The sequence below is a fragment of the Suillus discolor genome (assembly GCF_016758755.1).
Source record: "Suillus discolor strain FC423 chromosome Unknown F5147scaffold_34, whole genome shotgun sequence".
Lineage (NCBI taxonomy): Eukaryota > Fungi > Basidiomycota > Agaricomycetes > Boletales > Suillaceae > Suillus > Suillus discolor.
This window is the reverse complement of record NW_024541281.1, coordinates 335,838-362,677: the sequence shown is the minus strand read 5'-3', so window position 1 is coordinate 362,677 and position 26,840 is coordinate 335,838. Positions and strand designations below refer to the sequence as shown.

General features: G+C 47.9%; 8 protein-coding genes across 8 annotated transcripts; 2 read left to right on the top strand and 6 right to left on the bottom strand.

The window, feature by feature from the left end:
* Positions 1–87: 87 nt before the first annotated feature.
* F5147DRAFT_614104 (glycosyltransferase family 39 protein) lies at positions 88–3,562 on the bottom strand. Its single transcript, XM_041432494.1, has 12 exons — positions 3,083–3,562; positions 2,623–3,025; positions 2,462–2,570; positions 2,344–2,409; positions 2,201–2,294; positions 1,963–2,146; positions 1,328–1,909; positions 961–1,278; positions 846–908; positions 750–793; positions 497–700; positions 88–443 (listed from the first exon to the last, which is right to left on the bottom strand). Exons 1-12 carry the CDS (start codon positions 3,440–3,442, stop codon positions 420–422), a joined length of 2,451 nt encoding a protein of 816 aa, XP_041291812.1. The 5' UTR covers positions 3,443–3,562; the 3' UTR covers positions 88–419.
* Positions 3,563–3,564: 2 nt separating this feature from the next.
* F5147DRAFT_637328 (Fibrillarin-domain-containing protein) lies at positions 3,565–5,154 on the bottom strand. The gene is made up of 6 exons (XM_041432940.1): positions 4,989–5,154; positions 4,820–4,927; positions 4,349–4,770; positions 4,212–4,296; positions 3,862–4,158; positions 3,565–3,801 (listed from the first exon to the last, which is right to left on the bottom strand). Exons 1-6 carry the CDS (start codon positions 4,996–4,998, stop codon positions 3,779–3,781), a joined length of 945 nt encoding a protein of 314 aa, XP_041291811.1. The 5' UTR covers positions 4,999–5,154; the 3' UTR covers positions 3,565–3,778.
* Positions 5,155–6,234: 1,080 nt separating this feature from the next.
* F5147DRAFT_224358 (MFS general substrate transporter) lies at positions 6,235–8,486 on the bottom strand. Its single transcript, XM_041428689.1, has 12 exons — positions 8,261–8,486; positions 7,910–8,202; positions 7,829–7,853; positions 7,719–7,774; positions 7,645–7,666; positions 7,270–7,592; positions 7,152–7,215; positions 6,973–7,099; positions 6,793–6,921; positions 6,633–6,741; positions 6,397–6,584; positions 6,235–6,349 (listed from the first exon to the last, which is right to left on the bottom strand). The coding sequence occupies exons 2-12, from the start codon at positions 8,185–8,187 to the stop codon at positions 6,270–6,272; spliced, it is 1,401 nt and encodes a 466-aa protein (XP_041291810.1). The 5' UTR covers positions 8,188–8,202; positions 8,261–8,486; the 3' UTR covers positions 6,235–6,269.
* A 1,621-nt stretch (positions 8,487–10,107) lies between these two features.
* F5147DRAFT_837734 (MFS general substrate transporter) lies at positions 10,108–12,094 on the bottom strand (the record flags this gene model as incomplete). Its single annotated transcript, XM_041444090.1, has 12 exons — positions 10,108–10,261; positions 10,311–10,498; positions 10,552–10,660; positions 10,711–10,842; positions 10,894–11,020; positions 11,072–11,135; positions 11,192–11,480; positions 11,516–11,588; positions 11,647–11,702; positions 11,758–11,782; positions 11,837–11,860; positions 11,921–12,094. 12 exons carry the CDS (start codon positions 12,092–12,094, stop codon positions 10,182–10,184), a joined length of 1,341 nt encoding a protein of 446 aa, XP_041291809.1. The 3' UTR covers positions 10,108–10,181.
* A 1,150-nt stretch (positions 12,095–13,244) lies between these two features.
* On the top strand, positions 13,245–15,023 carry F5147DRAFT_774770 (MFS general substrate transporter; the record flags this gene model as incomplete). The annotated part of the gene is made up of 11 exons (XM_041441634.1): positions 13,245–13,423; positions 13,482–13,505; positions 13,559–13,583; positions 13,639–13,694; positions 13,758–13,779; positions 13,832–14,154; positions 14,204–14,267; positions 14,330–14,456; positions 14,513–14,644; positions 14,695–14,803; positions 14,852–15,023. 11 exons carry the CDS (start codon positions 13,245–13,247, stop codon positions 15,021–15,023), a joined length of 1,233 nt encoding a protein of 410 aa, XP_041291808.1.
* A 605-nt stretch (positions 15,024–15,628) lies between these two features.
* On the bottom strand, positions 15,629–18,613 carry F5147DRAFT_699977 (uncharacterized protein). Its single transcript, XM_041437659.1, has 9 exons — positions 18,178–18,613; positions 17,886–18,108; positions 17,568–17,825; positions 17,488–17,509; positions 17,002–17,426; positions 16,698–16,953; positions 16,411–16,642; positions 15,805–16,328; positions 15,629–15,684 (listed from the first exon to the last, which is right to left on the bottom strand). The coding sequence occupies exons 1-8, from the start codon at positions 18,530–18,532 to the stop codon at positions 15,982–15,984; spliced, it is 2,118 nt and encodes a 705-aa protein (XP_041291807.1). The 5' UTR covers positions 18,533–18,613; the 3' UTR covers positions 15,629–15,684; positions 15,805–15,981.
* On the bottom strand, positions 18,460–22,318 carry F5147DRAFT_224246 (uncharacterized protein). The gene is made up of 5 exons (XM_041428688.1): positions 22,314–22,318; positions 22,049–22,260; positions 21,228–22,000; positions 20,199–21,178; positions 18,460–19,976 (listed from the first exon to the last, which is right to left on the bottom strand). Exons 2-5 carry the CDS (start codon positions 22,133–22,135, stop codon positions 18,808–18,810), a joined length of 3,009 nt encoding a protein of 1,002 aa, XP_041291806.1. The 5' UTR covers positions 22,136–22,260; positions 22,314–22,318; the 3' UTR covers positions 18,460–18,807.
* F5147DRAFT_699971 (uncharacterized protein) lies at positions 22,135–24,949 on the top strand. The gene is made up of 6 exons (XM_041437658.1): positions 22,135–22,276; positions 22,331–23,801; positions 23,854–24,054; positions 24,101–24,226; positions 24,279–24,573; positions 24,630–24,949. The coding sequence occupies exons 2-6, from the start codon at positions 22,332–22,334 to the stop codon at positions 24,869–24,871; spliced, it is 2,334 nt and encodes a 777-aa protein (XP_041291805.1). The 5' UTR covers positions 22,135–22,276; position 22,331; the 3' UTR covers positions 24,872–24,949.
* Positions 24,950–26,840: the final 1,891 nt, after the last annotated feature.

Sequence of the window (26,840 nt, the reverse complement as noted above, 5' to 3'; positions counted from 1 at the left end):
CTAGTAGTATGGTGTGATCCTAACTACATATGATGACTCCATATTTTTATTGCTGTTGTACATATCCTGAAGTTTTCGTGTGTAGACACTCAACGTTCAACAGTGTTCCCTGACTTTGGCTAGCGGTGATCTTATCACGTCGATTGCTGGTGAGAGTTGTCGCGTGTGCCATGTGAGTGGCGCCCGCCTAGGGAGTGGTCCACTTTTGTCATGCGATCGACGGAGTTTCATAGCAAGCCTCTGCCCCAAAGTCATTTGGATGCAGTAGCACTGGCCAGTATCATTAATAGCCACTGGGCTTCGATACTTCACGAATGAAACTAGCGAAATTGAGATGTTCTATTACACATAATAGCAAACGCATCAAGCCTCTCACTGGGCAGGCACTGTCGATATACAGAGTCCGCCTGAGAACAAATCTATGCATTATATATGTTCCAAGTCTATTAATCGGAAGTTAACCGAGTCCTAAGAATTGAACAGAATTTGGACTTACTTTGCGCCACAGGAGGCCCCAGTGATCGTTGATTGGTCCATCAATACCCCATGCCATTGCCCTGAACCACCAGAAATTTCCGACGATCAAGAATGCGCAAATACCGAAAGCGACACGCTTTGTGCTGTCCTTCCAGCGTGCTGAGAAAATGAAGTGGTCAAGAAGGTGGGCGAACATGAGAACGGAAAAGTAAAGAGTGGGAAGCTAATCGAGTGATTAATAGGAGTCTTCCAGCTTCAACACCGGCACGTACATAGTGATGAACATATGTGACACGGCCCATGATAAAGAACGGGACTTTAAAACGAGTTATGAGTTCCTAAATTGAATAGAGATGTTCAAGGCTCACAGTAATGCAGGAACCACCCATAACCGGCGATCTTTCCGACATACAAGAAATGATTCCATTGTTCTGAAACGATACATTAGCTCACGCTTATGAGACAGGTGGTAAGTGAGCTTACGAAGAGTCATATCAATGTACTTGCGTTGGTGGCGGAATAAGTAGATGCCAAGGACAATAACAAAGACTATCAGGCTGACTGTACCGCCCCACCAGATCACAGGCGTGCCAAGAAGGTAGTACTTTGGTTGATGATCGCCCCAGCCACACATCCTGAGGCCTAGCCGCATCCAAGGCCAGTCAGTAGGACTTGACGCAAGGATATCCTCCTTGTCTGGATCGGGGACAAGTGCATTGTTGGAAGTCATCATGGCCACATTGAGATGCCAGAAATCATGGAGGAATGGAGACTTGTAAAATTTTGCATCACCAAGAGGTACTAAAACACCAACGTCAGAGTTACATCAGAGAATGGCACTGTAGCTCACAGCGGTCGTTCCAGTGACTCTCCACGTTCCAGTATGTGTGCATGTCATCTGGGTTGTCCTCCTTGGTGCAGCTGACCTCAACCTGTTTAAAGCCCCAATGAGGTAGGGCTGCATTTGCAGCATACAGGTAGCATCCTAGAGCCTGGTGTTTGAACCTCAATCTCGTTGTGAGTGAATGGATTTTCGTCACGTGCTCCTTGGGACCCTGCTTGATATCATCGACGACCTCAACGACCCAGTAGTCGTGGAAATCCCCAACGGTCGAGTTACCATAGCCAGAGACTTCGTTGTTAAGCTTCGTCACGGGTGCTGCCACTGTGTGCGAGTGCAAGTGTCGCGTTGTCGGTACATGCTGCAAGCGAATGACGTCACCATCCTGGAGGAACTGCAACTCGCCATTTGGATTGTATTCAGGCGCTTCCCAAGTGGGAAGGATAGTCCAATGGTTGTTATCGTCTTTGTAGTGATAGCAAGTAACCTGCTGCTGGCCTGAACCAACGGGATAGGTTTGAACGTGGGAGTGCAGGAGACCTCCGCCCCAGCCCATGCCTTTCAGAGTAACTTTTGAGCCAAACGCAATTTCTGGGTATCTCGTCAATGGTATTATTCCAATATACGCAGAGAATCGAACAAACCCCGTGGGTTCTTGCCAAAATCATTACCGACCAGGTGGGCTTGGAATAGCGAACTCATCGTAGAGTCGCCAGGACCTGAATGGTTTAGGATCAGGAAATGCAGCTTGAAGGATAACATATACACCAGGATCGGGAGGATAATTAGGCAGAGCACGCGAGCTGCCCAGTGTCGAATTTGATCTCGCTGTTGAAGGTATTAGCTTATAGGAGCAGCTTCACAAAAAGTGGTCAGGCTGACGTTGGTCATGCGAAGATCACCAAATTTCTCCCAGAGATCTTCGATGGTGTACAAGCCAGCCACAGCAGTCACGAATAATCCGATCCATTTCACACTAGGATAGGTTAACGAAAAAGCAATTGGGAAGCGAAGAAGGGGCAGACCTGGTCACACAGCCGATGGAGATACCTGTAAATGCAAGCCACATCCACCAATCGAAAGAGAATGGCCTGTTGCAAGCTTCAGCATTAAGCCGCATGTGATGGTGGGTCTAACACATACTGATATTGTTGGTTGTGAAATTTGGTGAGCAAAAAAACCGTTGTGAAAGTAAAGAACAGGAGCATGGAATCCAGTAGAATGAACCGCGATATAGCCAACCAGGCAACATCTGCAGCCAGAACATGAAGCAAACGACGTTTATTTTCGGACATAACACTCACCGCACAAAACCATGAGCGCAACCAAATGACAAGACCATGAGCTCATGCCCAATTCGACTGCAGTATACCACCCTAACGGAACCAAGGCCACACCGAATGTCGCCATCATAACCCGCATGGCCACGTACGGGACACTTTCATCGTACACCACTCCGCTTTTAAATTCGAAGTTTCCGTTGTAACCCGATAGTAAACCTGCAAGGCCGACGAGCATCTTGCCGAGCGGAGGGTGGACATCGAAGTAAAACTCGCGTTTGAGGTAATGGGACCCGAATTTGCCAAAGTGCGCTTCGTCCCAAATAACAGTGTTGGCATGACCTATTTTGTGGAAGCGGGTCCAACATGAGAGCAGAGTGTAGATGACAGGTGGGAGGTGCTCTAGGTTCTGAGATATGAATTCGCTCTGGGTGAACATTCAAAGTCAGGATGGGCAGCAAACCTCAACAGCGAAGGTACATACTATCGAAGTTGGAGGCGGAGGAGGAGGCCTGTGAACACGCCCGCTGCTGACACGGCTCCTGGCAGGACTTGGTTTGGAGTATACATCCTTTCCGTCGTCGTCGTAGTGCATTTCACTTTCATGCTCATCACCGCTCATAAACCCACCGCTGCTTCCGGGTCCTCTAGCCACCCTCCGCCTTGTGGACGTATCCTCGTTCATGTGATGTAATGGCAATGATTCCTCGTGTTTGCAGCCGCGAGCGGTTTTAAAGTAAGATGGATGCGTAACAGGATATGGAATTTCTTCAAATTCAGAAGACGTGCGTGGAGGCGTTCCGGGCGGTGTACCAAAGTCTATTTGGACTTGAGAGGGTCTCATTTGCCCTCTTCTGCGTTATTTTTTTCCGACCGAACAAGCCCTATGGAGCTTTGGGAAGTTGATGAGTCTCGCGGGAGCGATGAGCTAGCCCTTGTCGCAACCTTACATGATACCAACCAGTATTGGATCGAAGCACTGCCTATATTGATGTGACACGTTTCAAATATTCACAAAGGCTTGTACGTTGTACGTCCACGTCGTTCAGATACAGAGGTTTCCAATAATTAGATAAAAGCACAAATTCATGTCGAGGATATGAGCACAAATACTTTTTACGACAGACGATGATACCAGCTAACAAGATGATTCAAAGCAGGCAGCAAGTGCATGTACATTTTATGTGTGTCGTTGGTATTGAGCTATATGATCAAGCAATGTCAGGCACAAATAGCAACTAAAAATATGGGGAAACTACTAACCAGCAACCATAGCATGGTCACGCTCGTACGGCTCGAGGGTAATTTGTTCAATAGGTCTGAACTTGTTTTCTCGTAGTTTTTGTACTTCTTGCACGAAAACAGCGGAAGGTGCTGCTGTTGAATCTATACAGCTAGCTTTGATAGAGATGACCACATGGCCACCATCCTTGAGGAAGAACTGCGCATTGTGGATAACAATACGTGCTTGATCGGGCTGTGCAACGTCTGCGAATATGACGTCTACAGTTGACACCAGCATGCGGTACCTGTTAGGAAGGCGGGCGTCCTCCACGATGGCTATAGTAAATGTTGTTCTCATCAGCTGTAGCCTACAGTTTGGAAATACTCACGAATGACGTTTGTTCGCTTTTTCGCCATGTTGATCAGATCACGCCCTGATCGTGGCGAAAATTCGACAGCATAAACAACACCTTCCTATAACCATGTTTAACACCAGTATTGTTAGAAAATGAGGAGTGCGACTCACAGGACCAACAATATCTGCTACGTGACTTACACTCGTGCCGCTGGCAGCACCGAGGTATAGAACCTTCTTTCCAGGTTCAATGAAAATTTTATCCATACCGCCCAATACACCTGCTGCCAACTTACTCCGGAAAGGGTTCCATACGCGATACTCGATCTTTGTGTCGTCGACCCCACCTTCAATGGATATCCGCTTCTCACCATAGACACTTTCTCCTGGGACAAGGTTCTTCGTGACAAGTAGATGGTCTTTCCCCTTGGCGATGAAGACACCTGGATGTCTATGAGGTTCGAGAATAACCTTCGCACCACCCCTGGCTCCACCACCAGGGCCGCCACGGCCACGGCCACGACCTCCACCCCGACCGCCGCGATCTCCACCTCGCCCACCACGACTTTGGAAGCCTCCACCCCGACCACCGCCTGAACATTGGTTCAAACAGGCATGAGATAAAGTGAAACATGAACGTACCACGGCCGCCTCCTCTGCCTCCTCTATCTCCACCTCCTCCACGTCCACCACCACCTCCCCCGCGTCCTCCTCCTCCTCTACCAAATCCACCACGATTTCCTGATGCTCCTGCGAGTCATAGATGAGACAAACAATACTTTTATAGACAGCATAAAAGATGTTAACATACCAAATGCCATTACAAGTTGTGCAAATGATCTTGCAGTTGCCTCGCAGTGGTCTTCAAAATTTTCAGCAAACCTTGGTTCGTGCCTGATTGTACATACTGTGACATTTTGTCACACTCGAGTCACGCTCCAGCAACAGCTGGTGCTTCAAGCTTAAGCTAGCCTTCAAGCCTCGAGCCACAATCTCTCAGTTGATAAATGGACAACGTTCTTATCACTCCTGAACCAGAATTCTGGAATAGGAAAATTAAGAGTTTTGACCCAGTGCGTTCAAATCTGTGACATTCTGAATTAATAACGGAATATCATAGCGTCTGCGTTTCTGGTCTGGTTACAGACGCTGAGCCCGGCCCTCGGCCCTCAACCAGAACTATTTCACCGACTTTTCTTATGTGGGAGTGGATAGTACGGTCGTCCCACACCAAATTACCCCTCACAGGATAAGCCTGAGGTGGCAATCTGCTGGCGTTGCAGATATTTTCTGTTGAAATGGGGATTTCGTGGAGCCTCAGAGGTTCTAATCGCCATGAAGAACGACTCCAGCACATAAAAGCAAGGCGTCCAGTTCATGCTATCCTCAGATTTGTTTTATCCCATAGATTTATCATCTACTCACAAACAATGCGTTTCCCATTTGTCCTCGCTATTGTTACTACTTTGGCAGTATCATTATCTGCCAGGCCCACTGACGCCGACGCCGACGGCAAAGTTGGAGTATGTCCTATCTTTTGCGTGCGTCAATCAAATTGCAGGCACTGCCCTGATAAAAACTGCGTGAGTATGAGTAGTTTGCATCCTGAATTTAACCACATAACTCACCGGCGAGGTAGATCATCTATATATGTTTCTAGTGCGACAGTGAGTCGTGGTTCTACTTTCACATCGTTGCGGTATGGTTGATGGCACCGTGTGCGAGTTAGAAGTTTGTTGCTCGGTTGATCGACGGGACTGCTTCTAAACAAATTTTACTGCCGGTCGATAGAGGACTCGTTTCAGAATGCTGCGTTTGTCACTTAGACGATATATAGCTTAAAATGAGACAAATGCTAAAAACCATGTCGAAAGTGCCGGACAATATATTACATCTCTGGTCTTCATTTTGTTCACCAATCAGACAGATAAAACTAAAAAGCTCGAACCTGGGCCCACCTTCCATGGTCAACAAATTATTACAATTGACATGGAGCGTTGGTGGTGCCCGGCACCACCCATAAATTATTCACTCCATTTGTGCCATTCTAGAGTACATTGGTCATACTATATTCGCCTCACTGAACGATCGTTCAAAACTTGCCCCATAGCCGTCCAAGATGGAGATACCGCGCCACAAGTAGCAATACAACACCAAATATAATGGTGCCACCTGAGCAAGGTCAATGTCCACTCAAGGATCGCGCGTCATAAACTTACCTGAATAATAACCCGCGGCGATGAACCCCCCGGTCGTGGTACTGATAGCGCCTGATATCGGAGGACCTGCAATGCCTCCAAAGGCAAGGAGGGACACGAACATTCCCACCCGACGTCCCGCATCTTCCATCTGTCCCATTGCTACAAGAGGTGCAGAGTAGAGAGATGCATATGCTCCGAGGGAGAAACTGGATGAGTGAGTCGAGCAGTTAGTTGTGAATAAGTGCAGCGCGTACCCATAAATGGCAGCAATTGCAATAAGCTGGGATTCATTTTCAGTAAATGGCCAAGCAATTGTCGCAATTCCCGTCACAGTAGTCATAATTGCCATGGTGTTGATAGCACCTGTCAACTTATCAACTGATGTTACCACAGTCCGCAGCTATCGAGACCTACCAATTCTATCTGACATCAGCCCAAATGACACACGCAATGCAGATGCTGCATTGGCGATCGCGAGTATATAAAATGAGAAATCTGTTGAGACGCCAATTGCTGCGGCGCTCACAGAGAGATATATTAACTCTGATGGAACCAAAATGTTAAGAACCACTATGATAAGCACAAGGATCGTACCTGTATAAAAACCTAAAAGTATTGTAATTCCCGAGATACAATAGACGGTAAATGCCTTGTTGCGGAATGCTTTGAGATTGAAGAGTCCCCCACGAACGTTGACAGGGGGAAGTCGTCGTTTCAGTAACTTGAAAGGAATGAGTCAAAGAAAGAGGCATCTACAGGTGCCGACAACATACAACGTTGGCTGTCCCCAGGGTGGCCATCAAAATGAATCCAAACACGCGAACTGTCCATTTAAACCTGTAATTGTATGAGCGTATATGAATTGTTCTTCGATTGATCGAACAAACCCACCCAATTAATGGAATCAAATTTTGTGCCGTCACAGGAAACACGATGCTGCCAAGCGCAGTCCCAACGGTGGTGAGGGATAAAGCCAAGCCACGTCTCTTGGAGAACCAATGTGACACGATGACGACTGCGGGACCAAATAGGAAACCGCAGCTCACTCCCAGACCGACACCCTGTGTCAGGAAGAGCTGCCAGAATTGAGTGCATTCCGCGATTAGGAAAGTGCACGCGACGAGGACGCAGCTAGCGGCAAAGAACGGTATTTTGAAATATCCTAGGTCAAACATTCGGCCCGTTGCGAGCGAAGGAAGGCACATGAGCGCATACTAGCAGGACAAGTGAGTTACGCAGGTTTGCTGGACCGAGAAGTAAACATGCCTGCGTAGAACCGATCCATGCTCTGGATGAAATCAGCCATGCAAGATTGCAACTAAACGAACCTAGCGCCTTACATAGTTGAAGGAGAAGTGTGGAGCAGTAGGTTTTCCTCATAATAGGCTTGGAACATCTGAGGGTAGAAAATTGTAGAAATTGTGAGTGTGTAATGATAAACCTTACTCACACCCCATGAAAGTGACGGACCAAGCCTGATGGAACCTTCTTGAGTCAAACTATGGAAGAATTATTATCAGGAGCAGCTCACGTAGAGAACATAACCAATGCGGCGCTGCAATGCAAAGACGTCAGCGACTGTTCAATGGATTTAAAATGTACTCGCCCCAAAACCACAAGCCATGCCCTTAATCCTCCATCTGGTGCTTCACCAAGATGTGTTACATACTTCTGAGAAAGTTGTTCATCCAGGATTTCCGGGTCAACAGCTTCTTTTGTCTTCTGCCCATCGTAAGGCAAGACATGGCTGATTTCGGACGCAGAGTCAATGCCCTGCAGGACTTCTATACTTGGTGACTTCTTGGACATGGCTTCTCCTGCCAACTTTGCGCGGAGAAGAGGTCAGACACAACGAAGAGCAGGAAGGAAGGGGTAACTGAACCGGTATGTGAAAACCATACTGCCAACGTTATTTGCATATAATACTCTCCAGGACACCTGGATACTCCCTATAGCTATTTTCAAAATCTTGAGGGGCCGCATCGGAACTAGAACCGTGTATTCCATTCTCATTCGATAAAGCCACGCACACAATGACCAAAAACATGTCATTACACTTGCTGGCCTTCGCTGGTCAAGTTAAGGAATCGAGCCGATTGGTAGGCAGGCCCATTATACATAGCCTGTACTTTGCCGATGAAACTGCATCAGTGACGATTCGAAGGCTCAGAGTCTTCATAGTATGATACCCAGTACCCTTGACTGATTAGTCTCGTAGTAAAAGATCATGTCGGCAATTTCACCTTTTTCAGAAACTATATATGATACCCGCACGACTTCAAGTGCGCGCTAGATAGTCATGTCGCGCATTCAAGTCCCAAGGGTGAGGCGTTGGGCCCTCAAGGCCTCAGGCCTCATGACGTATGCCAGGAGGGCCAGCAAATTTGAATCCAATTTGTATGTTTGTTGGCAATCAACCATCATATATCATAGCTCATCGATATGATCCTGATCCTGTTGTAGCCTTTGAGCCAAGATAGTGGATGAAGTCGCTGGCCCGCGCTTCCGTCGCTTAGGCGCGTGATTTCCAAGACGACTCGGTAATTGAAGTAACTCACAAACAAGAAGTGGAACCAAGCTCACGTAACCGACTCGGAGTTTGAGTGATTTTAGCTGTTCCTACATACTTGTATCAGCAACCTACTAGAAATGGGCAGACGAGGTCATATCACGACTCGGAATATACCAGCAACTCCAGAGCACCGAGATATTGCCTCGATTGGTCTCTCAATGCCCTGGAGATAGAAAGTGGATCGATCGACGGCACCGTACAGCATACATTTTCTCCGCGTCGAGTGATCGCACTGCCCGAAAGTGGCGGTCGATTCAAAGGAAGGGGCTCCGAGTCGTTTTCAAGGGTCATGCCGATATCGTCAACTCCCTTGGTCTTTCCCCTGATGAAAGTCATCTTGTTAGCGCAGCACTTGACTGCACAGTTCGCATCTGGAACCTCAAGACCAATCAGCCAGTCGGAGACCCGCCCTTGCATGACGGCGAACTCTGGACTGCCTCCGATGGAAAGTACATCCCCAGTGCTGGAAATTGCGTATGGAGCATGGAAGCAGCGCTCAAACAGCAGGGTGTGTGTATCTGCATTGTGTCAATGTCTTCTCTATTTTTGGTTGTTGTTTAGGGTACAGATGATGCTAATGCAAAGCCCGACGGGAAGTTCAAAGGAAGTCAATCCTGCATCTCGTTCACACTTGATCACACTTCTTTGACCAGGGACGTCCAATTTGACCGATAGATGCTGTGCGTCAATCGGTTGTCAACACCCTACTCTTTTACTCATTCGTCTTGTTAGATCTCCAAGCAGCGGCCCGTCAACAGAGGCTTGGCGAGATATGTCAGTGCAGTTTTTCATTCCGGACCTCTTGTAAGTCTGACAAGTGGTACAGGGCGATGATTTGAGAAAACCTTTATAGATAAGTGTCCATGACTTCAAGCTAGCTACCGAAGGCGGCTTCCAGGAGCATGCCATGTTCGAGTCTGGATGGACATATTCCAGTCCAGTCGGCTGTTCCTGTCATAAAGGTCGCGTCGAAAGAAACGCGAAGTACCGAGCAATGTACATCACTCACATCGCTTTCATCAACCAATCAGACGGGAAAGATTGAGTAAGAAAGGGCTACTTTACGCAAGAAAACTCTAGGTTTCCTGCCCAGCTTTAATGTAGTACAAACCAAATTGCTACGCTAGTCTATAGCGAAAGTGACTAATGCTCGCCACGCTTGAATCATTTCACATCCACTCCTTCAAGAACACATCGACTCAACACTAAATTTACCTCACGGAACGATCATTCAAAATTTGCCCCATAGCCGTCCGAGGTGAAGGTACTGTGCCACGAGTAGCAATGCGACACCAAATATAATGCTGCCACCTGGGAAATGTCTGTGTTCACTCAAAGATCGCGGGTGTCATAAACCTACCTGCATAATAACCCGTATCAACGAAGCCTCCTGTCGCGGTACAAATCACACCTGATATTGGAGGACCTGCAATGCCTCCGAAACCAATGAGGGACATGAACATCCCCACTCGACGCCCTGCGTCTTCCATTCTCCCCATTGCCACGGCAGGTGCAGAGTACAGAGATATATATGCTCCGATGGAGAACCTGGATGGGTCAGTCAATCGTGCACCTGGCAACTGAAAAAGTGCAATACATACCCGTGAATAATGGCTATTGCAATAAGCTGGGATTCGTCTTTAGCAAACGGCCAGGCGACTGTTGTGATTCCTGTAATAGCCGTGTAAATTACCATGGTGTTGAGTGCGCCTGTCAAATATCAACTGATGTTCGTATAGTCCACAGCTGTCAAGACCTACCGATTTTATCTCCCAACAGTCCAGATGACAGACGTCCAAACGCAGATGCCGCATTGGCGATCGCAATTATATAAAACGAAAAATCTTTCGAGACGCCAATTGTTACGGCGCTCACAGAGATATATGTTAACTCTGATGAACCAAAATATCAGGAGCCATAATAATAAAGCACAATGGTATTACCTGTATAAAGACCTAAAAGTATCATAATTCCTGAAACGCAATAAGTGGAATATGCTTTGTTGCGAAATGCTTTGAGATTGAAGAGTCCCCCGCGAACTTTAGTGGGCGGAAGCCGCCGTTTAAGAAACTGAGGAAAATGCGTCAGTCGCAGAGATGTTCTCAGGTGCTAACGACATACTATGTTTGCCATCCCCATTGTAGCCATTAGCATGAATCCAAATACACGAACTGTCCATCTAAATCTGAAGGTGTTGTGAGCATATATGGAAGTGCCCCATGATCGATTAAATAAACTCACCCAATTAACGGAATCAAATTTTGTGCCGCTACAGGAAACAAGATGCTGCCGAACGCAGCCCCAACGGTGGTGGTAGACAAAGCAAGGCCACGTCTCTTGGAGAACCATTGTGACACGATGACGATTGCGGGACTAAACAGGAAACCGCAGCCCGCTCCCAGGCCGACACCCTGTGTCAGGAAGAGCTGCCAGAATTGAGTGCATTCTGCGGTTAGAAAGGTGCACACGACGAGGACGCAGCTAGCGGCGAAGAACGGTATTTTGAAGTATCCCAGGTCAAACATTCGCCCTGTTGCAAGAGCCGGAAGGTACGTGAGTGCATACTAGTAGCACGAATGAGCTTAGTAGGCTTGCTAGAACCAGAATTAGACACGCCTGCGTAGAACCGATCCATGCTCTGGAGAGTGCAAGAGGTCATTTGTCTAACATTGCATCAAATAGACTTAGCACCTTACATAGTTGAAGGTGGAGTGTGAAGCAATAGATTTTCCTCGTAGTACGCTTGGAAGATCTGAAAAGGCGGAATTTGTAGGAACTGCAAGTGTATCGTGACAAACCTTGCTTACACCCCATGAATTTAAAAAACCAAACCTAGTACAATTTCTTGAGTCGAACTAGTAGAGGAATAAATTAGGAGCAGCTTACGTAGAGAATGTAACCAATGCAGTACTATAATCCAAAGACGTCAGTGGCTATTTCGATCAAATGAATTTGTACTTGCGCAAAAACCGCAAGCCATGCCCTTATTCCTCCATCTGGTGCTTCGCTAAGATGGGTTTGAAGTTCGTGGTCGAAGCCTGCTTCTGTCTTCTGCTTATCGTAAGGCAATATATATTTGCTTTCAGACGCAGAGTCAATGCCCTGCAAGGACTCTATAGTTGGTAACTTTTCCGAGTCGGGCATAGCACCGTTTTTCTGTCAATATGGAGAGAAGTGAACAGGATCAACAGACAGCCGGTGGCGGAAAGAGCAACTGTACTAGTGTGTGCAAATCACGCTGCTGAGGTTATGTACATATAGTATTCTCCGCGACGTGTGACACAAAACTCCTTCACAAAGCCATTTGCGGTGTTTTGAGTGGCACAAGACGTCTTACACCGTTCGTGAAGCGTCATCTGATGATGCCACGATTACAAGGAGCAAAATATGCAATTGGACTTGTTCGCTGGTCCCCGGAGGTGAAGGATCAATGGATCAAGCCAGATCACAGGCAGACTCGCTGCATGTAGCGCTTTGCGACTGAAACTGCCGATTCTAAGTTTAAAGCTATTGCAGATTCAACTTTGTAGTGAAAATTGGTAAAATCAACACCTACAACCTCAATTTTTAGTTGCTTCTTGAAGTGCGCGCTATTAGCGTCGGTCGTTGAGGCGTCTCCGCATGAACGCCACTTGCCATGCCATGTACGCGTAAATATTTAAAATTTTGGGGTATGATATATATTTTCTAGCGGTATCAATTGAACCACCACTGGCAGAAACAATAAAGCATGTAGAACGGAGATGATTTAGCTCGCTGACGTCATGTGCTTCGTGAATACAGATCCCAGGACCCAGGGTCTAACGTTATAACCCGACCACCACAATACGAACAAACACCAAATAAACAAACCCTAGCATCCCGCCTTTCGTGTCTACTTTAAGCAATAACGGGGTACGCTGTGACCTGTCCATTTCTAGTATCTACAGGTAAGTTTTTCTCTCCATTTCTTCCTGTCGCTGTCTCACCTGGTGCTTGTGCAGCTATTGAGTGCGGACTAGGGAGGCAAGGTATGGTGCGTCTAAGCAGTAGCTTGTGGAAAACAGCGAGCTTATACATGATTTTAATGTTTAGATATGTAATGCGTGAGAACAATGTGATGGCGCAGATGCGGGGGTCGGATAGGGTCGATCGGATACCCTGGGTCCTACTAGCTAGGATCGATATTCTTCGGTCAGGAATGCCAACGGCCATCGGTTTGCAAATAGCTCAATAATGCTACACTACATAACATCGGCAGAATGGACCAGTACATTCCCCCACTCTTATTTTGATCCTGATCTTCAAAGCTATCATGTCTGAGGAGTCCGCAAGCAAATCACAGGGCACCGCATTTGTGTCTGAAGCCTTACCTTGGGCAGCCGTTCCAGCTGGCCAGGAAGCCCTGCAGCATGAAGAAGTTTCTGAGAAGCCTGTAACACACATTACTGGAACACCAGATGGAGGATTGACCGCGTGGCTGGTCGTTGTTGCGTCAGTACTGGCCTACGATTAATTCTTTGAAATAGTCACTGACATCTTCAAATTACAGTGTTAACTTGACTTTATTTTCTACGTGAGCTGTCTCAATTTTCTCCTTCCCCCCAGCTTAGCTCAAGTGATCACCAGGTTCGGTATAGCTAATACATGGGGGGTAAGTGAGGTTTGTCACCATATACTGGCAATTCCTGCAATTTCCCCCCTTTCAGGTCTTTCAAGTGTATTACGAGGAAAATCTACTACGTCAGACTTCTCCTTCAAACATGTACGGCGTTCGTTGGTTTGACGCGACCTTGTAACTGATCTATTGTACACTTTTACTCTCCAGAGCATGGATCGGTTCTGCGCAGGTAAATCTATTTCTAGGTCCAGTAAACTTGTGTCGCTCACGTGTCCTTCTAGTACGCGCTCATATACTTTCCAGCACTTGCGACAGGACGAATGTTTGACCTAGGATACTTCAGAATACCCTTCTTGGCCGCTAGCTGTGTTATCGTCGTATCCGCCTTCCTAATTGCGGAATGCACTCAATTTTGGCACTTCTTTCTTGTACAAGGTTTCAGTCTGGGAATCTGCTGTGGTATCATAGTTGGACCGGCACTTGTTGTCATTTCGCATTGGTTCGACAGGAAATGTGGTCTCGCTATGTCATTAGCCGCCGTTGGCGCTTCGTCTGGCAGTACTGTGTTTCCTGCAGCAGCTCAAAAATTAATTCCATTAATCGGGTCCGGTCGACTGATCATCAATGATTCATGCTCGCTCATAAAATTTTAGATTTCAATGGACGATGCGTGTATTTGGATTCATTCTACTTGCTACACTTGGGATGGCCAATATAGTATGTCATCGTCACCTGTAGATGCCCCTCTCTCTGTCCCTCTCTGAAGCATGTTTCCCAAGTTACTGAAACGACGTCTTCCACCCGTCAATGTTCGTGGGGGACTCTTCAATCTTAAAGCATTCCGCAACACAGCATATACCATTTGTTGCATTTCAGGAATGCTTGGATTTTTAGGACTCTACACAGGTATTGTCGTAACAGTTACCACCGTGGCTTCCTCGTATTCTGAATTGATCCACCAGAGCTAACATATATCTCTGTGAGTGCCATAGCAATTGGCGTCTCCAAAAACTTTGCATTCTATATAATCGCGATTGCCAATGGAGCATCTACATTTGGACGTCTGTCATCTGGACTACTGGCAGATAAAATTGGTAAGTCTCGACGATGGCTGTGGATGGTAACACCAGTTAATTCCTGACAGGCGTACTCAATACTATGGCGGCTTTTACCGCGATGGCAGGCATTACGACATTCGCTTGGCCATTTGCTACAAATGAATCACAGATTATTGCAATAGCCACCATCTACGGGTATGTGTGGACCTTGTTCGTTACTAGCTGCCAACTCACCCAATCTAGATTCTCCTCGGGAGGATTCCTAGCTCTCTTCGCTTTAGCTGCCGTGGCATTGGGAGATATAGAGGATGCAGGCCGCCGAGTGGGGATGTTCATGTCCCTCGCTGCTTTTGGAGCTATTGCAGGTCCCTCCGATATCAGGGGCCATCAGTACTGCATCAGGAGGGTTTGTTGACGCGGGTTTCTATGCAGGCACGTTTATGAAATACGCGGTCTTTGGGTGAACGTTGATCTTGTCTAGGTGGCAACATCATGTGTTCTGCTGGATTGCTACTTCTGGCGCGATGTCTTCATCTCAAGCGCCTATGGGGTAAGTATTGAATTATTCATTCGGTGAATGGCACAACACTCGGCTCCGAGGCCCACCGAACCAAGGGAAAGCATACGAAGAGATGAGACGCGTAATATCATACATGATACAATGACTACGGCTTCCTAAATATCATAAGGACTGATATCGATATATTTGGATTAGGTCAACTCAAGGAGACAAACAGCCTCAGATCTACCCGTATATTAACATATTAGTGACTGGTTTCTACTATACACTCTAAACGTATTACTAGTCGAAACGTTGACATCTGGCAATTCAAATCGCAAGGAACCAGAGTCACCGAAGGCACTAGGTTTTGTTACGTTCCGTCACTAACGCGGGAAGCTCAAATTCATACGACAGCAGTCGACAGCTCAACAATGAGTCAGTTACTATGCCACACTGCTGTGACCTTCGGTCATCATTCTCTCGTCTTTGGCCGAAACCCGCCGGGACGCCTTTTTGCAATAGCTGATGACGAGTTTTCTACAGAAGTTGATGCATGTGATGGTTGCTTCATTCACTAGAACAATCATGAGCAAGGGTAACACGGAGTCTGAGGTTGTCAAGCCCAAACAGCGGTTGAAGCCACTTTGCCTCATTCCTTAGGGGAATTGCACTTAGCATTGCGATGCATGCTCACATGAAACACGGATTTCTGGCGGATTCCAGGCGACGAATAGCACCGGTGATGCGGGGATGCTAGTATAGGCTCGTCAAGAGAGTTTACAATCAAGTTTTCATTATTGGCATATCTATACGTCTATCCCAGTCCCTCAGTATGAATGAATGCAATAGGGAGGCACGATGACACCTTTGCTTATGTTGGGAAAGAACCGAGAGTAAACAAGGTCTGCTTCTGCTTCCCCTTTCCCTTCTTCCCCTTTCCACTAGCAGTCTCTTCGGCAACATTCTGTTCTTCCGGTATCGGAGTACCGCCCCCGCTTGCCGTGCCATTGCTTTTCCAAGCAGCAACGGTCGGAGCAGTTTCACCAAGGATGTTTCGTAGAGACTGATTCCCGCTGACTAGCGGTTTCATACGAGAGTTACCAGACGAAGGTAACACTGGAAAAGCAGCAGATGTAAGCGACGGTGGCGGCGGACCTTTCTTCGCAACAGCGCGTTGCTGTATTACAGGGGTTGGTACCGATTTCGGTGCTCGGGAACCTGTGCTAGAAGATCCAGATCCAGAAGCCCACGGGGTGTTCCGCTGTTGTTGGCGGAACTGCAGGCTGCGGCTGAGAGGGACCTGTCAGAACCGGGAAACTATCTGGCGGTCGTGGTATTGGAGTAGGAGCGGAGCCAATGCGGGATGAAGAAGATCCAGCCGCCTGTGCAACACGATCCCACACTTGTCTCGAAGATTGTGACGAAAATCGCGCGGCGGTAGCATGCTTGACGTTCAAGACGCGACCGGATGCGATACCAGCATAGCCTGACCCTACTTCCTGAGGTACTAGATCAGGAAACTGCTGACGTTGCTGCGATCTCACTGTCAGATCCACTGCAGTACAGATATAGGGGTCAGTAAAATACCTCGATTTTGAATCCGTTCCAAGAGGAGAGCAGATTAGACTTCTTCTCTTCTTCATCAAATAAGTCGACGATAGCATTGACAATACCCGCAGTGTCATCTAAATTCCTGTCCAGAACGTTCCATATTGTCGAGATGAGATCACGGGCGGTAGATTCGTTGAATCGGAATCCTCGGACAGCAGCTTTAGCAGCGAGCACTGCAGTGGTAGGGTTTGGCGCAACAGATTGTAACCTTGAAATGAACGCCGCATGACGCCTATAACGGTGTGAGAACAAATCTTGGAGATTCTGACAATACTCTTACTGAGCTACAACAGGATCGACGTCTTCTCCGTTTCGCTGTGGGGATGGCGAAGCTCGTCGGCTAGGTCCGGCCGATTGCGGCGTTTGCGCTCCATTAGGCGCAGGAGAACTGGTTGTAGTCAGATGGCCACCGAATGCTTCCCTGCGTCTTGCCACTGCCCTAGGCTGCGCAGCAGGCGGCGGCTCATGTTCTCGTTCTCGTTCTCGTTCCCGGTCCCGTCTGCCCCTACGCCCACCACCAGCATCCCCAAATTCAAACTCTGCCTCAACACGCTGAGTATTCTTCTTATCTCTTGAAGTCATCTCTGCTCCATGCACTTCGACCTGATGCGCCTTGAGATCGATCGCAGATCCAAACACCACAAATTTTTGAGCCTGACAGGCAGGTTTTGAACACGCAAAATGCCCTTGATTAAAATGTTGTTCCTGCCAAGGGAATCATGAATTACTACGAGCGTCAATGTCAATGCAGTCAAAAAGATCCTACAAGGGCCTCATAGTCTTGAAAGCTAGACACGACCCCGTATTAGCATAAACCGTCAGCGTACAAACGACAAAAAAACTAACTATTGATCTCGTACTTCATTCCGTTTGCAAATGAAGCACTCCTCGTGTCGTTCGCGCATATGAACATACAACTCATCATCACTGAAAAAACATTCTTTGCAGAAGCCGCATAATGGATGTACGCCGCCTTCAATAGGCTCTTTTGTCACTTGTTTATGAGACCGATGCGGCATAGACGGCAAGTGTAAAGGTAGAACGTTGGGGAGGTACAAAGCGTGCTCGTGACTGAAAACTTTCTTGAATCGGATACACAGGTCACTTTCAAGGGCATGAGAAGTCTGTGCTTTGTGCATAAGCTTACATATCTGATGCACGTACCACATCATCTTTCCGTGCGTACCCCGGACGTGTAATTTAAGATCACCCCATCCAGTCGCGGTATAATCGCACTGCGAGTCAGGACAATTGAAGCGTAGAAGAATAAGCGTCTCTTCCATCATATCAGTGGACTCGAAATAGATTAATAACTTGGAGTCTTTATGCGGGATCATGTCGGGGGTGTAAGAAGAAAAAAGCGCATCGGGGGAAGTCGTGAATATCACTGTCGTTTGAGGTTCCTAGTAAACGTCCCAGCGTCAAAATTCATAGATGGGACCAAGAAAAGATAGACCCCCCTTGCAAAATGTACAATCCAGCTTCTTATAAAGTGCTCTTAAGCGTAGAGCACAGACATGACACGTCCGGTGGTTGCACGCTGATACTGAGTAGTATTTGACGGGCTCTGCGCAGATCCAGCATACCACTGAGTCGTCTGTGGCTTCTGGAGCAGGCGCGACTTCGCTCTGAGTTGGCTGAGTAAGAACGGGGTCGGCTGGTGCGGTTGCACTTGGATCCTTGCGGCCTCGGGATTTACCACCGCCTCCGCGTTGACCGCCTTGGCCTCTGTGTCCGCCTCGTTTGCCACGCCTGGCTGATGGAGAAGTCTGAATCTGGGTCTGAGGCTGGGTAGCAGTTTCTGCAGACATGATTGTATAAGAGGGATTGAATATTGAAGATTAGAGAAGGATGCAAGGGTTGCGCTTAGTGGCTTGCTCCACGAAACGTTTTATCCCCACGTGATCAAGTCATGTCCATTGATAACGGTCCCGAACGTTGTAAGCGCTCGCAATCGTATCGATGATCCTTTACGTAAGTAGGAGGTATGCAAACAAAGTCCTAACCTAGCAATGAATCATACAGAGCAATAAACCAACCAATTGCAAACATAACATCAAATCGTGCATACAAGTGACGAAACCTATCACTCGACATCGCTTTCATCACAATCACGGCGGGTCTCACCAGTGAGCGGGGTCGTGACAAACCTACTCCTACCTCCCTCATTCTTCACAGGTGACATCCCAGGTATCCCCAATGACGACACTGACCCCAACGCCGAAGTCGAAACCGAAGCCCTAGACCCGATCCCCAACGAATACATCATTGACATCGTCCGTTGACGTCCCAACCCCGGTGCAGCTCCAGATCCCACTCCAAGTCCAAGGGCTCCATACGCAGGTTGAGCTTGAGGTATCAACGCAGGCAACGGCATAGGAATTCTCAACTCTAGCTCTGCAAGCGAAAATAGTTGCTTCACCGAGGAGGAACGCCTCAATCGCGGAGAAGTCATCATAGAACCAAATGTAGGCGTTTGGCTTGGTGTAGGTGTGGATGAACGAGGGAGGAGGCTTGATGTCCATGCAGACCAGCTTTTGTCTTCCTCTGGTTCACTCTCCTCGTCAAGCAGAACCTGAAAGTCATGCACAGCCCGCTTAACAACCGCTACATCATGTTGTACATCTGCCAATTTCTCCTCAAGCCTATCCCTGGCCCTCCTCACACCCTCATCACGTCCATCAACAAAAGCCCGCATTTCTTCAAGGTCCAAATTCGAATCCAATGAAAGGGAAAGCGCGCCTGGGACGGTGAGGAGGGTCTCAAAACCGCGAATGGCGAGTGCTTCGTCTGTGATGCGGATTTCGAGCTCGACACGGGCGTCTTCGGTGTAGTCGGATATGCGCTCTAGGGCGGTGCGAAGAAAGGATTGGGGAGAGTGAGAAGGTGTTGGTGTCAGTGTCGGCGGAGAGGCGATGGGGATGGGGGGGAGCAAGCGTTTAAGGTCTTTGAGCGAGAGAGAGCAATCGCGGAATGCGTGTTGGAGGGTGTCGTAGCGGTGGTTGACTTCGCTGAGGGAGGACAATAAGGATGAGATTTCGTCTGGGATGGAGGGGGGTTGTGATGAGGGAATGATGTTGGTGGTTAAGTTGTTGGGTTCATTAGCGGGAGCGACTGCTTGAGCTTCTGGACTTGTAGCAGCTGAAGTGAAGAGGACACCGGAATCCTCCTTTCTTTCCAGAAATTGGTTAGTGGGACTTTCTTCCTGTTTTGCGAGATTCGTTAGGGGAAGGGGTGGTGGGGTATCCTTAGTATCTGAAGTTCTATCGGTGTCAGACTCTATGATCGATTTATTGGCGGAAGCCAAAGGCGTATGCGACTCGACAAAAGGCAGCAAAATACACGCCTCTTCCCCAGCGGGAATCTGCACCAGATCAAGGATTGATACTGCAGTACATCGACCTGGTTCGGCGGGAAAATCGAGAAGCTGCTGCGAGCTACCAGGCGTGATCTCGCCTATGACGGGCAAAGGCGTACCTTCAGTGTCAGGTGTTTGAACGTGCAATTTGACTTCTTGAGTATCCAGAATTCTATCCATGTCAACAGGCTCCATAGTCAGCTCATTCGCAGGCACCAAAGGCGCGGGTAGTTCGGCAGACTGCGGTAAAGTATACACCTCTTTCGTAGCGGGGGTCTGCGTCAGATTGAGGATCGAGACAGCAGACGACTGACTCGATTCGGTGGGTAAATCAAGAAGCAGCTGCGAAGTACCAGATGTGATGTCGCCCATGACGGGTGAGGACGTACCCCTGCTGTCCTCCGCCGGGAGATTTGGAAGAAGTGTAGGTGTGGGTGGAGAAGCGAATGATAGATCCTGGGTAGGCGGGATATCGGTGCTTATGTCCTGTGCATAGGGTGCTTGTTCTGTAATATCAATGAGAGTTCCTTCGACTGAAATAGTCTGTTCGTGGGCAATCTCGTCAAGAGACCCCATGCCCAAGGAAATCTTCCGCTCAGCAGCTACCCTTCTCTCGACCTCCACCCCAACCTCTTCAGTCATTCTCATCATAGCGTCCTTAGCAAGAACCAACCTCCCAAACACACCAGTAACCAAACTCCCAGTCACTTCCGCATCCAGCGTCACCAAGAGACTTTCCGCATCTTTCACTGCCCGCTCAAAAGTTGCATACATTTGACTATCTGCGTCTGCGCAGCGGTTCATACCTTCTTGGGCTCTTCGAACCCATCGGCGTAGGGCTTCACTGAGCGCTTCTTCGCGTGCGAGAAGGGCAAGACGTAGTGCGACTTCCCTTCGCCGTCCATATGCTTCCCTGGTGACTTCTTCGCCGAGCTCTTCTAAGGCGTCACGAAGACGTGCATTCTCGGCCATGTGAGCGTGCATTCGTGCTTCAGCGTCGTTGATCGTTGATTGGAGAGTGTGTTGGCTAGATGCGTGTCGTGTTTGGAGAGTCGTGAGTGTGGATTGAAGGGCATTAGTTTGAGACTGCGAGAATTTCCTGTGTGAAGCTCGAGTCTGTAGAAGCAATACATGTAAGGGGTACGCACATGTATCGGGAGACCATCTTGGCTGCTGTGGTGTCGTCTAGCTTTAGTGCTTCTAATTCTGACCGCGCTTTTGCGAGGTGAGCACGGTCATGAGCAGCTGTTTTACGCTCAGCATTGAGGATGTTCTCCAAATTTGTGATTTCATTGCGTAGCTGGGTGATGCTCATTTCGCGTTTCTCGGTCTCGAAAGCATATTCGGTCGTAAGGCGATGCAAGTTCGATTTGCCCTCGTGGAGCCCTTCGACGAGGGTGAGAGAAGACGCAGATGCAGATGCGTTTTGCAGTACTGCGCCCCCATTACCAAGCGAGCTCTTCCTGCCATCCAAACTGCGTACGAGATCAGCGTACTCGTGTACCACGAGCTCTATGAGCCTACGTTCTTCCTCTGCAGCTTGGAGACGCGTTTCCAAGCTACGTTCGCGGACTTTACCTTCCTCTTCGCGTGCACGAACACTTGCTGCGAGTTTATACGCGCCTTCTGCGTTGTAACGTGCTTTTTGGGCTTCGGTGCGGGTGTTTACGAGTTCAGCTATCTTTTCTGCTAGTGCATGTTCTGTGAGATCGAGTTTCTCGGAAGAACGTCTTAGGGCGAGAGTGAGTTCTTGGACGACGTGTGTGTCTGATTGAGAGTTGGGTAAGGGGTAAGCACGGAGGGTAGCTAGCTCAGATAAGAGCAAGGAATGTTGTGATTCGAGGAAATGTAAGCGGTCGTTTGTTTGGGCTGTTGCTAGAGTGTGACGCTGGAGTTTGAGAGCAGCTTGGTGTGCTTCATGCTAATGAATATGAGTGGTCAGTACAGAGGTGTGTAAAATGAAAAGTACCTGAAATCGAGCTGCTGTTTGTCTGAGACTGGATAGTTCGAGGACGAGTGGGTGCTCGTCGTCGAGCTCGTTCTGCTCGACGCTCATCGTCAGCGACGGATCCTAACGTTGCTGCAAGTCTATTTCGGGATCAGTATACAAACAAAATACAACAAGAATTGAGAATCAGATTTTGAAGGAGGCCCTTAACCACGCGACCCAGTCTAGACACTCTTCCCTCGCTGTCAGGTGCGTTGAGCTCATTATATTTTGACATTTACTCAACGGCAGTCAAAAATTTAGTATGGCAGCTCACGCTGGTCCTCCTGGTCCTTCGAATTATTACCATTACCCTTACGGTAATGTGGCTACCGGGCCATTTCCTGGTCAATATCAGCGATATCAGGCTGCAGTACCAATGAATGGACACATTCACCGACCAATATTTCATCCTCACTACAATTATCATCATCCTCATCAGCCTGCTCATTATGTTCCGAGGTCTAGTTACTGGCAACAACATGGCCAGCAGCCGCTTTCTCCCTTACCAAAACAACTGTCAACTCTTCCTTCTCTTCAATCCAGCGGCGATCAGATCGGAAATCAAAATATAGAACCCGAGGAGACGCCTAATCCAACAACTTCGCCTCCTTCTTCACCCATGCCTAGCACAGATCCAAAACTAGGTGGCTGGGTCATTTGGTCAAAACGTCCCACAGATCCATCTACCGCTCCTGGTATCATCATATCACCTCTAGCTCATCCTCCTCGCGATGTCATTCAATATGCACTCGACATTCCAACCCCCCCTCCATCCCCCACACCCATCATTATAGATCTATCAGCGCCAACCGTGCCTTCTGATCTCCCAGACAGTACAGAATCAAATACGACTCCTCCGCTTTCCACAGCATTTGATACACCTGTGCCCGGCTCACCGGATTCTACTAATACTTCACTTTCTCTTGCAAAGGCTCCCGAACAATCTGAAGAGAAGCCTTGGGAGGCCACGTCATCCAACGCCGAACTAGAGCCTGAGCTATCATCCACTGATCCCGTAGAGGCGCCTAAGCTATCCGAATCTGATACAGAACCTTTTACGTCCGCTGCTGCGCCTTCCTTATCTGATGCAGAGCCTTCTCTGGCTAACCCATCCGATGTAGATTCTTCTACCTCCACCCCATCTGCAGAAGCCTCCACGTCAGCCTCCAAACCCGCGCCTGCCCCAGCCCCAAAGCCCGCCGTATCATGGGCCTCTCTCCTCCGCAAACCCGGCCCCTCCAACCTCCCCGCATCCTCTGTCGTAGGCTTCTCCATCCCTGCCTCTCCCCCTCCCTCAAACCCCACCTCCCAAAAAACGTCCCACCCCAAAAAGTCTGAGCTTCTGACCCTGCTCAACTCCGGTGGATCATCCGCAGCTCCCATGCGTATCAGGCCACGCGGCCTCGTCAACTCTGGTAACTTGTGCTTCGCTAACGCGGTGCTTCAGGTCCTTGTGTACTGTCCTCCATTCTGGCGCTTCTTTACGGATCTCGGGCGCTTACTTGAGCCTACGGAGGAGTCTAAGACCCCGTTGGTCGATGCTACCATTCGGTTTGTAAAGGAGTTTATGCCAAAAGAGAGGGTGCCCGTGGAGGGCAAGGGAAAGGGTGTAGAGCGCTATGGATCAGATGGTCTTGTGCATGAGGAAGTGAATGAAGATATTATGGATTCGTTTATGCCGACTTATGTTCATGACGCTTTGAAGGAGAAGAAGAGGTTCGATCATATGCGCGTGGGTCCTCTTTCCTACTTTTGGCGACTTCGATACTGAGTTGTATTGACAGGGCGGACATCAAGAAGATGCAGAAGAGTTCCTTGGATTCTACCTCGACACGCTCGAAGAAGAGCTCCTGACGCTCTCCTCGTCACTCGCTAACCCCAACCCAGTTCCAGCTCAGCAGAACCACAACGCTGCAGTGAACAACACGCAAGAAGAGGGCTGGCTCGAGGTGGGCAAGCGTAACCGCACCGTTCTCACGCGCTCTGTAAGGTCTCCCTTTCCTCCCTTTCATCAATACTCACCTTTCCTAGACAAAAACAGCTGACTCCCCCATGACCCGTATATTCGGCGGCAAATTCCGCTCCATCCTCCGCGTACCACACCAAAAAGACTCTGCTGTAGTCGAAGACTGGCGTAGTCTACGGTTAGACATCCAAGTCAGTCATTTTGCCACCTCGTCTAAGCTTATTGAAACTGACGCTGACATAGCGCGACACCATCCACACAATCAAAGACGCCCTAACGCACATCTCCACCCCCCAATCCGTACAAGTCACATCCGTAACCCGCCCAGGTGCCACCCTCGATGCAACTCAACAAGTCTACATCGAATCCCTCCCTCCGATCCTCATCCTCCACCTCAAGCGGTTCTTATACGATGCTAATAAAGGGGGTGTTGCAAAGGTTGGGAAACAGGTCGCGTTTGCGCCTGAGCTGGAGGTTGGGAGTGAGGTGATGGCACCTGGGAGGAAGGTGAATGGAACGAGGTATCGGTTGTTTGGAGGTGCGTCCGTCTCCGTCTCGTTTTATCGGCACAAATAACCTCACCGACTGACACAGCGCTCTACCACCACGGCCTCTCAGCCTCGGGCGGACACTACACCCTTGACGTCCTCCACCCCAACGTCGACATGTCAACTCCACCCACAAAGCCGCGCGAGGGGTGGATACGCATTGACGATGAGTTGGTTTCTGATTTGAGAGCTGATGATGTGTTTGGGAGTGGGGGCGCGGAGAAGGATGAGACGATGAGGTGTGCGTATTTGTTGTTTTATAGGAGGGTTGGGGCGGGGCGGGGTTAGGGTTTTGGATTAGAGGTAGTGTTTAGCAATGGCGCTAGATTTTGATCCTTTGAATGTGATGGGTTTCTTGTTTGGATATTCTTTTGGCATTGAACTGGTGATTTGTGAGGTGTATGTGTATGCATTATGTAATAATATCTGATTCCATCTATGGTTTGTTGATGCTCCTAAGTTTACCTTTTAACACTATACTACATCTCAAGCCTTGTTACATACTACTATGTCTAGCTCAACAGCAACACTCCCTACAAATCATCAATCAGCCATCATTCTCTACCCACCAACTACACAAAGAGAGGCAGATTCTTTCACAATCTTGAACCAATCCCCCAGCCCCTATGCTACAGTGCTTGCCATCATACTGTTTGCACTTCCACTTCTCATCACTGCTACTTCTTCATGGTTTTCCCAGGCCCATTCCATGCCCCCCCTTGAACACATCACCATCATTGCAGCAATAATCACCACCTTACTCTTTGCCTATCTCTACAGGTTTCTCAGAAGGTTTGCACACCCTGCTGGGGTACTTCTTCAATCCATCAACTGGCACCTTATCATTGTATACTATTTCATTGATTTGTATTTAGGCAAGTGCACTAACTCTGTCCCTAACTTAAAACTGACTTTGGGCTAATTCTTGCTGACTCAGCTATGCCTACACTTACTCCATCAACTGTATTCATTAGTTGTATTTTTTTTCTCTTGATGATAGTCATGGTGGATATAATCTTTTGGGCTATTGTAGCCTACAGATGTAGTGAGGACAGACTGGGATTATATGCAGGAGTGCAAGGTGGGGTTTGGGCTGGCCTGTGTTGGCTTGGGGTCTGGCTTCACTTATTGGGACAGGGTATGCCAGTGTATGATTATCTAACTCAGAGTCTCTTCTGACATCATCTTTTAGTGATCCAAGATCTATTCCAGCTGCTTATTTAACTATTCACATGTATACCACAAGGACCATTCACACAGTCTAATGTGACTATTGCAGATATGACTCCTTCTCCACTGTATCCTGTAAGTGTCCAATATTTATGCTTAAATTTATATTCTAATCATGGTTTCAGCTCTATGTTTGTCACAACTTGTATAGTTCTAATGGTACAAGCACAAATGTGCTACCGAGTACTGAGTTCAGAGTCTCAGTGAATGCTAAGGGTTCCCTCTGACTGTCTTGGTAAGGACAATGCCTTGTCAAGACATAGGACTAGCAGGATCGACTAAGATAGCAGTGGCTCTCTTAGAAGTGCGGTTAAAGACAACTGAGTTGGGGACTTAGTTGAACAGGAGTTTCAAGGGAAAGCTAGTTGATTAGACTAGTTCTGGGATTCTACCAAGTAGAACAAAGTGAGGAATACTACAGTGATCTGTCTATCTTATATGTCTGTACTTTTCATATGTTGGTTTGGGCATGATACTACGTTCAAGGGTGGCTGGTCTGCAAAGTGTTTGCACTGGCTTGGATTCTTCAAAGGTGATGATCCCACATGTTTTGGATTCCTTGACCCTGATCAAGTGATTCACAGCATCAGGAAAACCCTCCCTAGGGAAATTCATCTAAACTCCTCTAAACCATGATAATTCTTGATAATCATTGAGTATTATCTCAAATTATTGGCTTTAGAACGACTAGGAAGACTATTTTGTTTAGAAGCACTTTTTTACTGCCTTATTTTTAGAGGATAATTATCACGAATTAGTTGATATTAGACTACAATATTGTGAATTTCAGAGAGTATATTTCGAACTTTGCATATTGAATCACACACATCAGACAGTGTTACAAGTAAAACAGACTAATATTTGATTAGAAAATATACATAACACTAGTAATTACTATATAGCTTTATATGCTACAAATGACCACAAATACTACCCAATCCCTGGCTTAGATAAATGAAGCCCATAAAATTTGTACCCCTTGCAACAAGAATGAGTGCAGACATTTAAGAATGAGTGTGGACAAGCA

Bases quoted from the DNA above. Each gene is read 5' to 3' on its own strand.
- F5147DRAFT_614104 (XM_041432494.1), bottom strand. From the start codon at position 3,442: ATGAGACCCTCTCAAGTCCAAATAGACTTTGGTACACCGCCCGGAACG. The intron at 2,147-2,200 runs GTCAGCCTGACC...TACCTTCAACAG, and splicing joins GTGATCTTCGCATGACCAAC to CGAGATCAAATTCGACACTG. The intron at 444-496 runs GTAAGTCCAAAT...TCCGATTAATAG, and splicing joins GGGGCCTCCTGTGGCGCAAA to ACTTGGAACATATATAATGC.
- F5147DRAFT_637328 (XM_041432940.1), bottom strand. The intron at 4,159-4,211 runs GTGAGTATTTCC...CATTTACTATAG, and splicing joins AAAGCGAACAAACGTCATTC to CCATCGTGGAGGACGCCCGC. The intron at 3,802-3,861 runs GTTAGTAGTTTC...TTGATCATATAG, and splicing joins TGACCATGCTATGGTTGCTG to CTCAATACCAACGACACACA.
- F5147DRAFT_224358 (XM_041428689.1), bottom strand. From the start codon at position 8,187: ATGTCCAAGAAGTCACCAAGTATAGAAGTCCTGCAGGGCATTGACTCT. The intron at 7,593-7,644 runs GCATGTTTACTT...TTGTCCTGCTAG, and splicing joins CATGGATCGGTTCTACGCAG to TATGCGCTCATGTGCCTTCC. The intron at 6,742-6,792 runs GTAGGTCTCGAT...ATAAGTTGACAG, and splicing joins GCTGATGTCAGATAGAATTG to GTGCTATCAACACCATGGCA.
- F5147DRAFT_699977 (XM_041437659.1), bottom strand. From the start codon at position 18,532: ATGTCTGCAGAAACTGCTACCCAGCCTCAGACCCAGATTCAGACTTCT. The intron at 17,510-17,567 runs GTTAGTTTTTTT...GGTCGTGTCTAG, and splicing joins AATGAAGTACGAGATCAATA to CTTTCAAGACTATGAGGCCC. The intron at 17,427-17,487 runs GTAGGATCTTTT...TTCCCTTGGCAG, and splicing joins TTCAAGACTATGAGGCCCTT to GAACAACATTTTAATCAAGG.
- F5147DRAFT_224246 (XM_041428688.1), bottom strand. From the start codon at position 22,135: ATGAGCGTCGAGCAGAACGAGCTCGACGACGAGCACCCACTCGTCCTC. The intron at 21,179-21,227 runs GTGCGTACCCCT...AGCTTCACACAG, and splicing joins AAGATGGTCTCCCGATACAT to GAAATTCTCGCAGTCTCAAA. The intron at 19,977-20,198 runs GTACGCCTTTGC...ATAGAACTTCAG, and splicing joins TCAAACACCTGACACTGAAG to ATACTAAGGATACCCCACCA.
- F5147DRAFT_699971 (XM_041437658.1), top strand. From the start codon at position 22,332: ATGGCAGCTCACGCTGGTCCTCCTGGTCCTTCGAATTATTACCATTAC. The intron at 24,055-24,100 runs GTAAGGTCTCCC...CACCTTTCCTAG, and splicing joins GCACCGTTCTCACGCGCTCT to ACAAAAACAGCTGACTCCCC. The intron at 24,227-24,278 runs GTCAGTCATTTT...ACGCTGACATAG, and splicing joins GTCTACGGTTAGACATCCAA to CGCGACACCATCCACACAAT.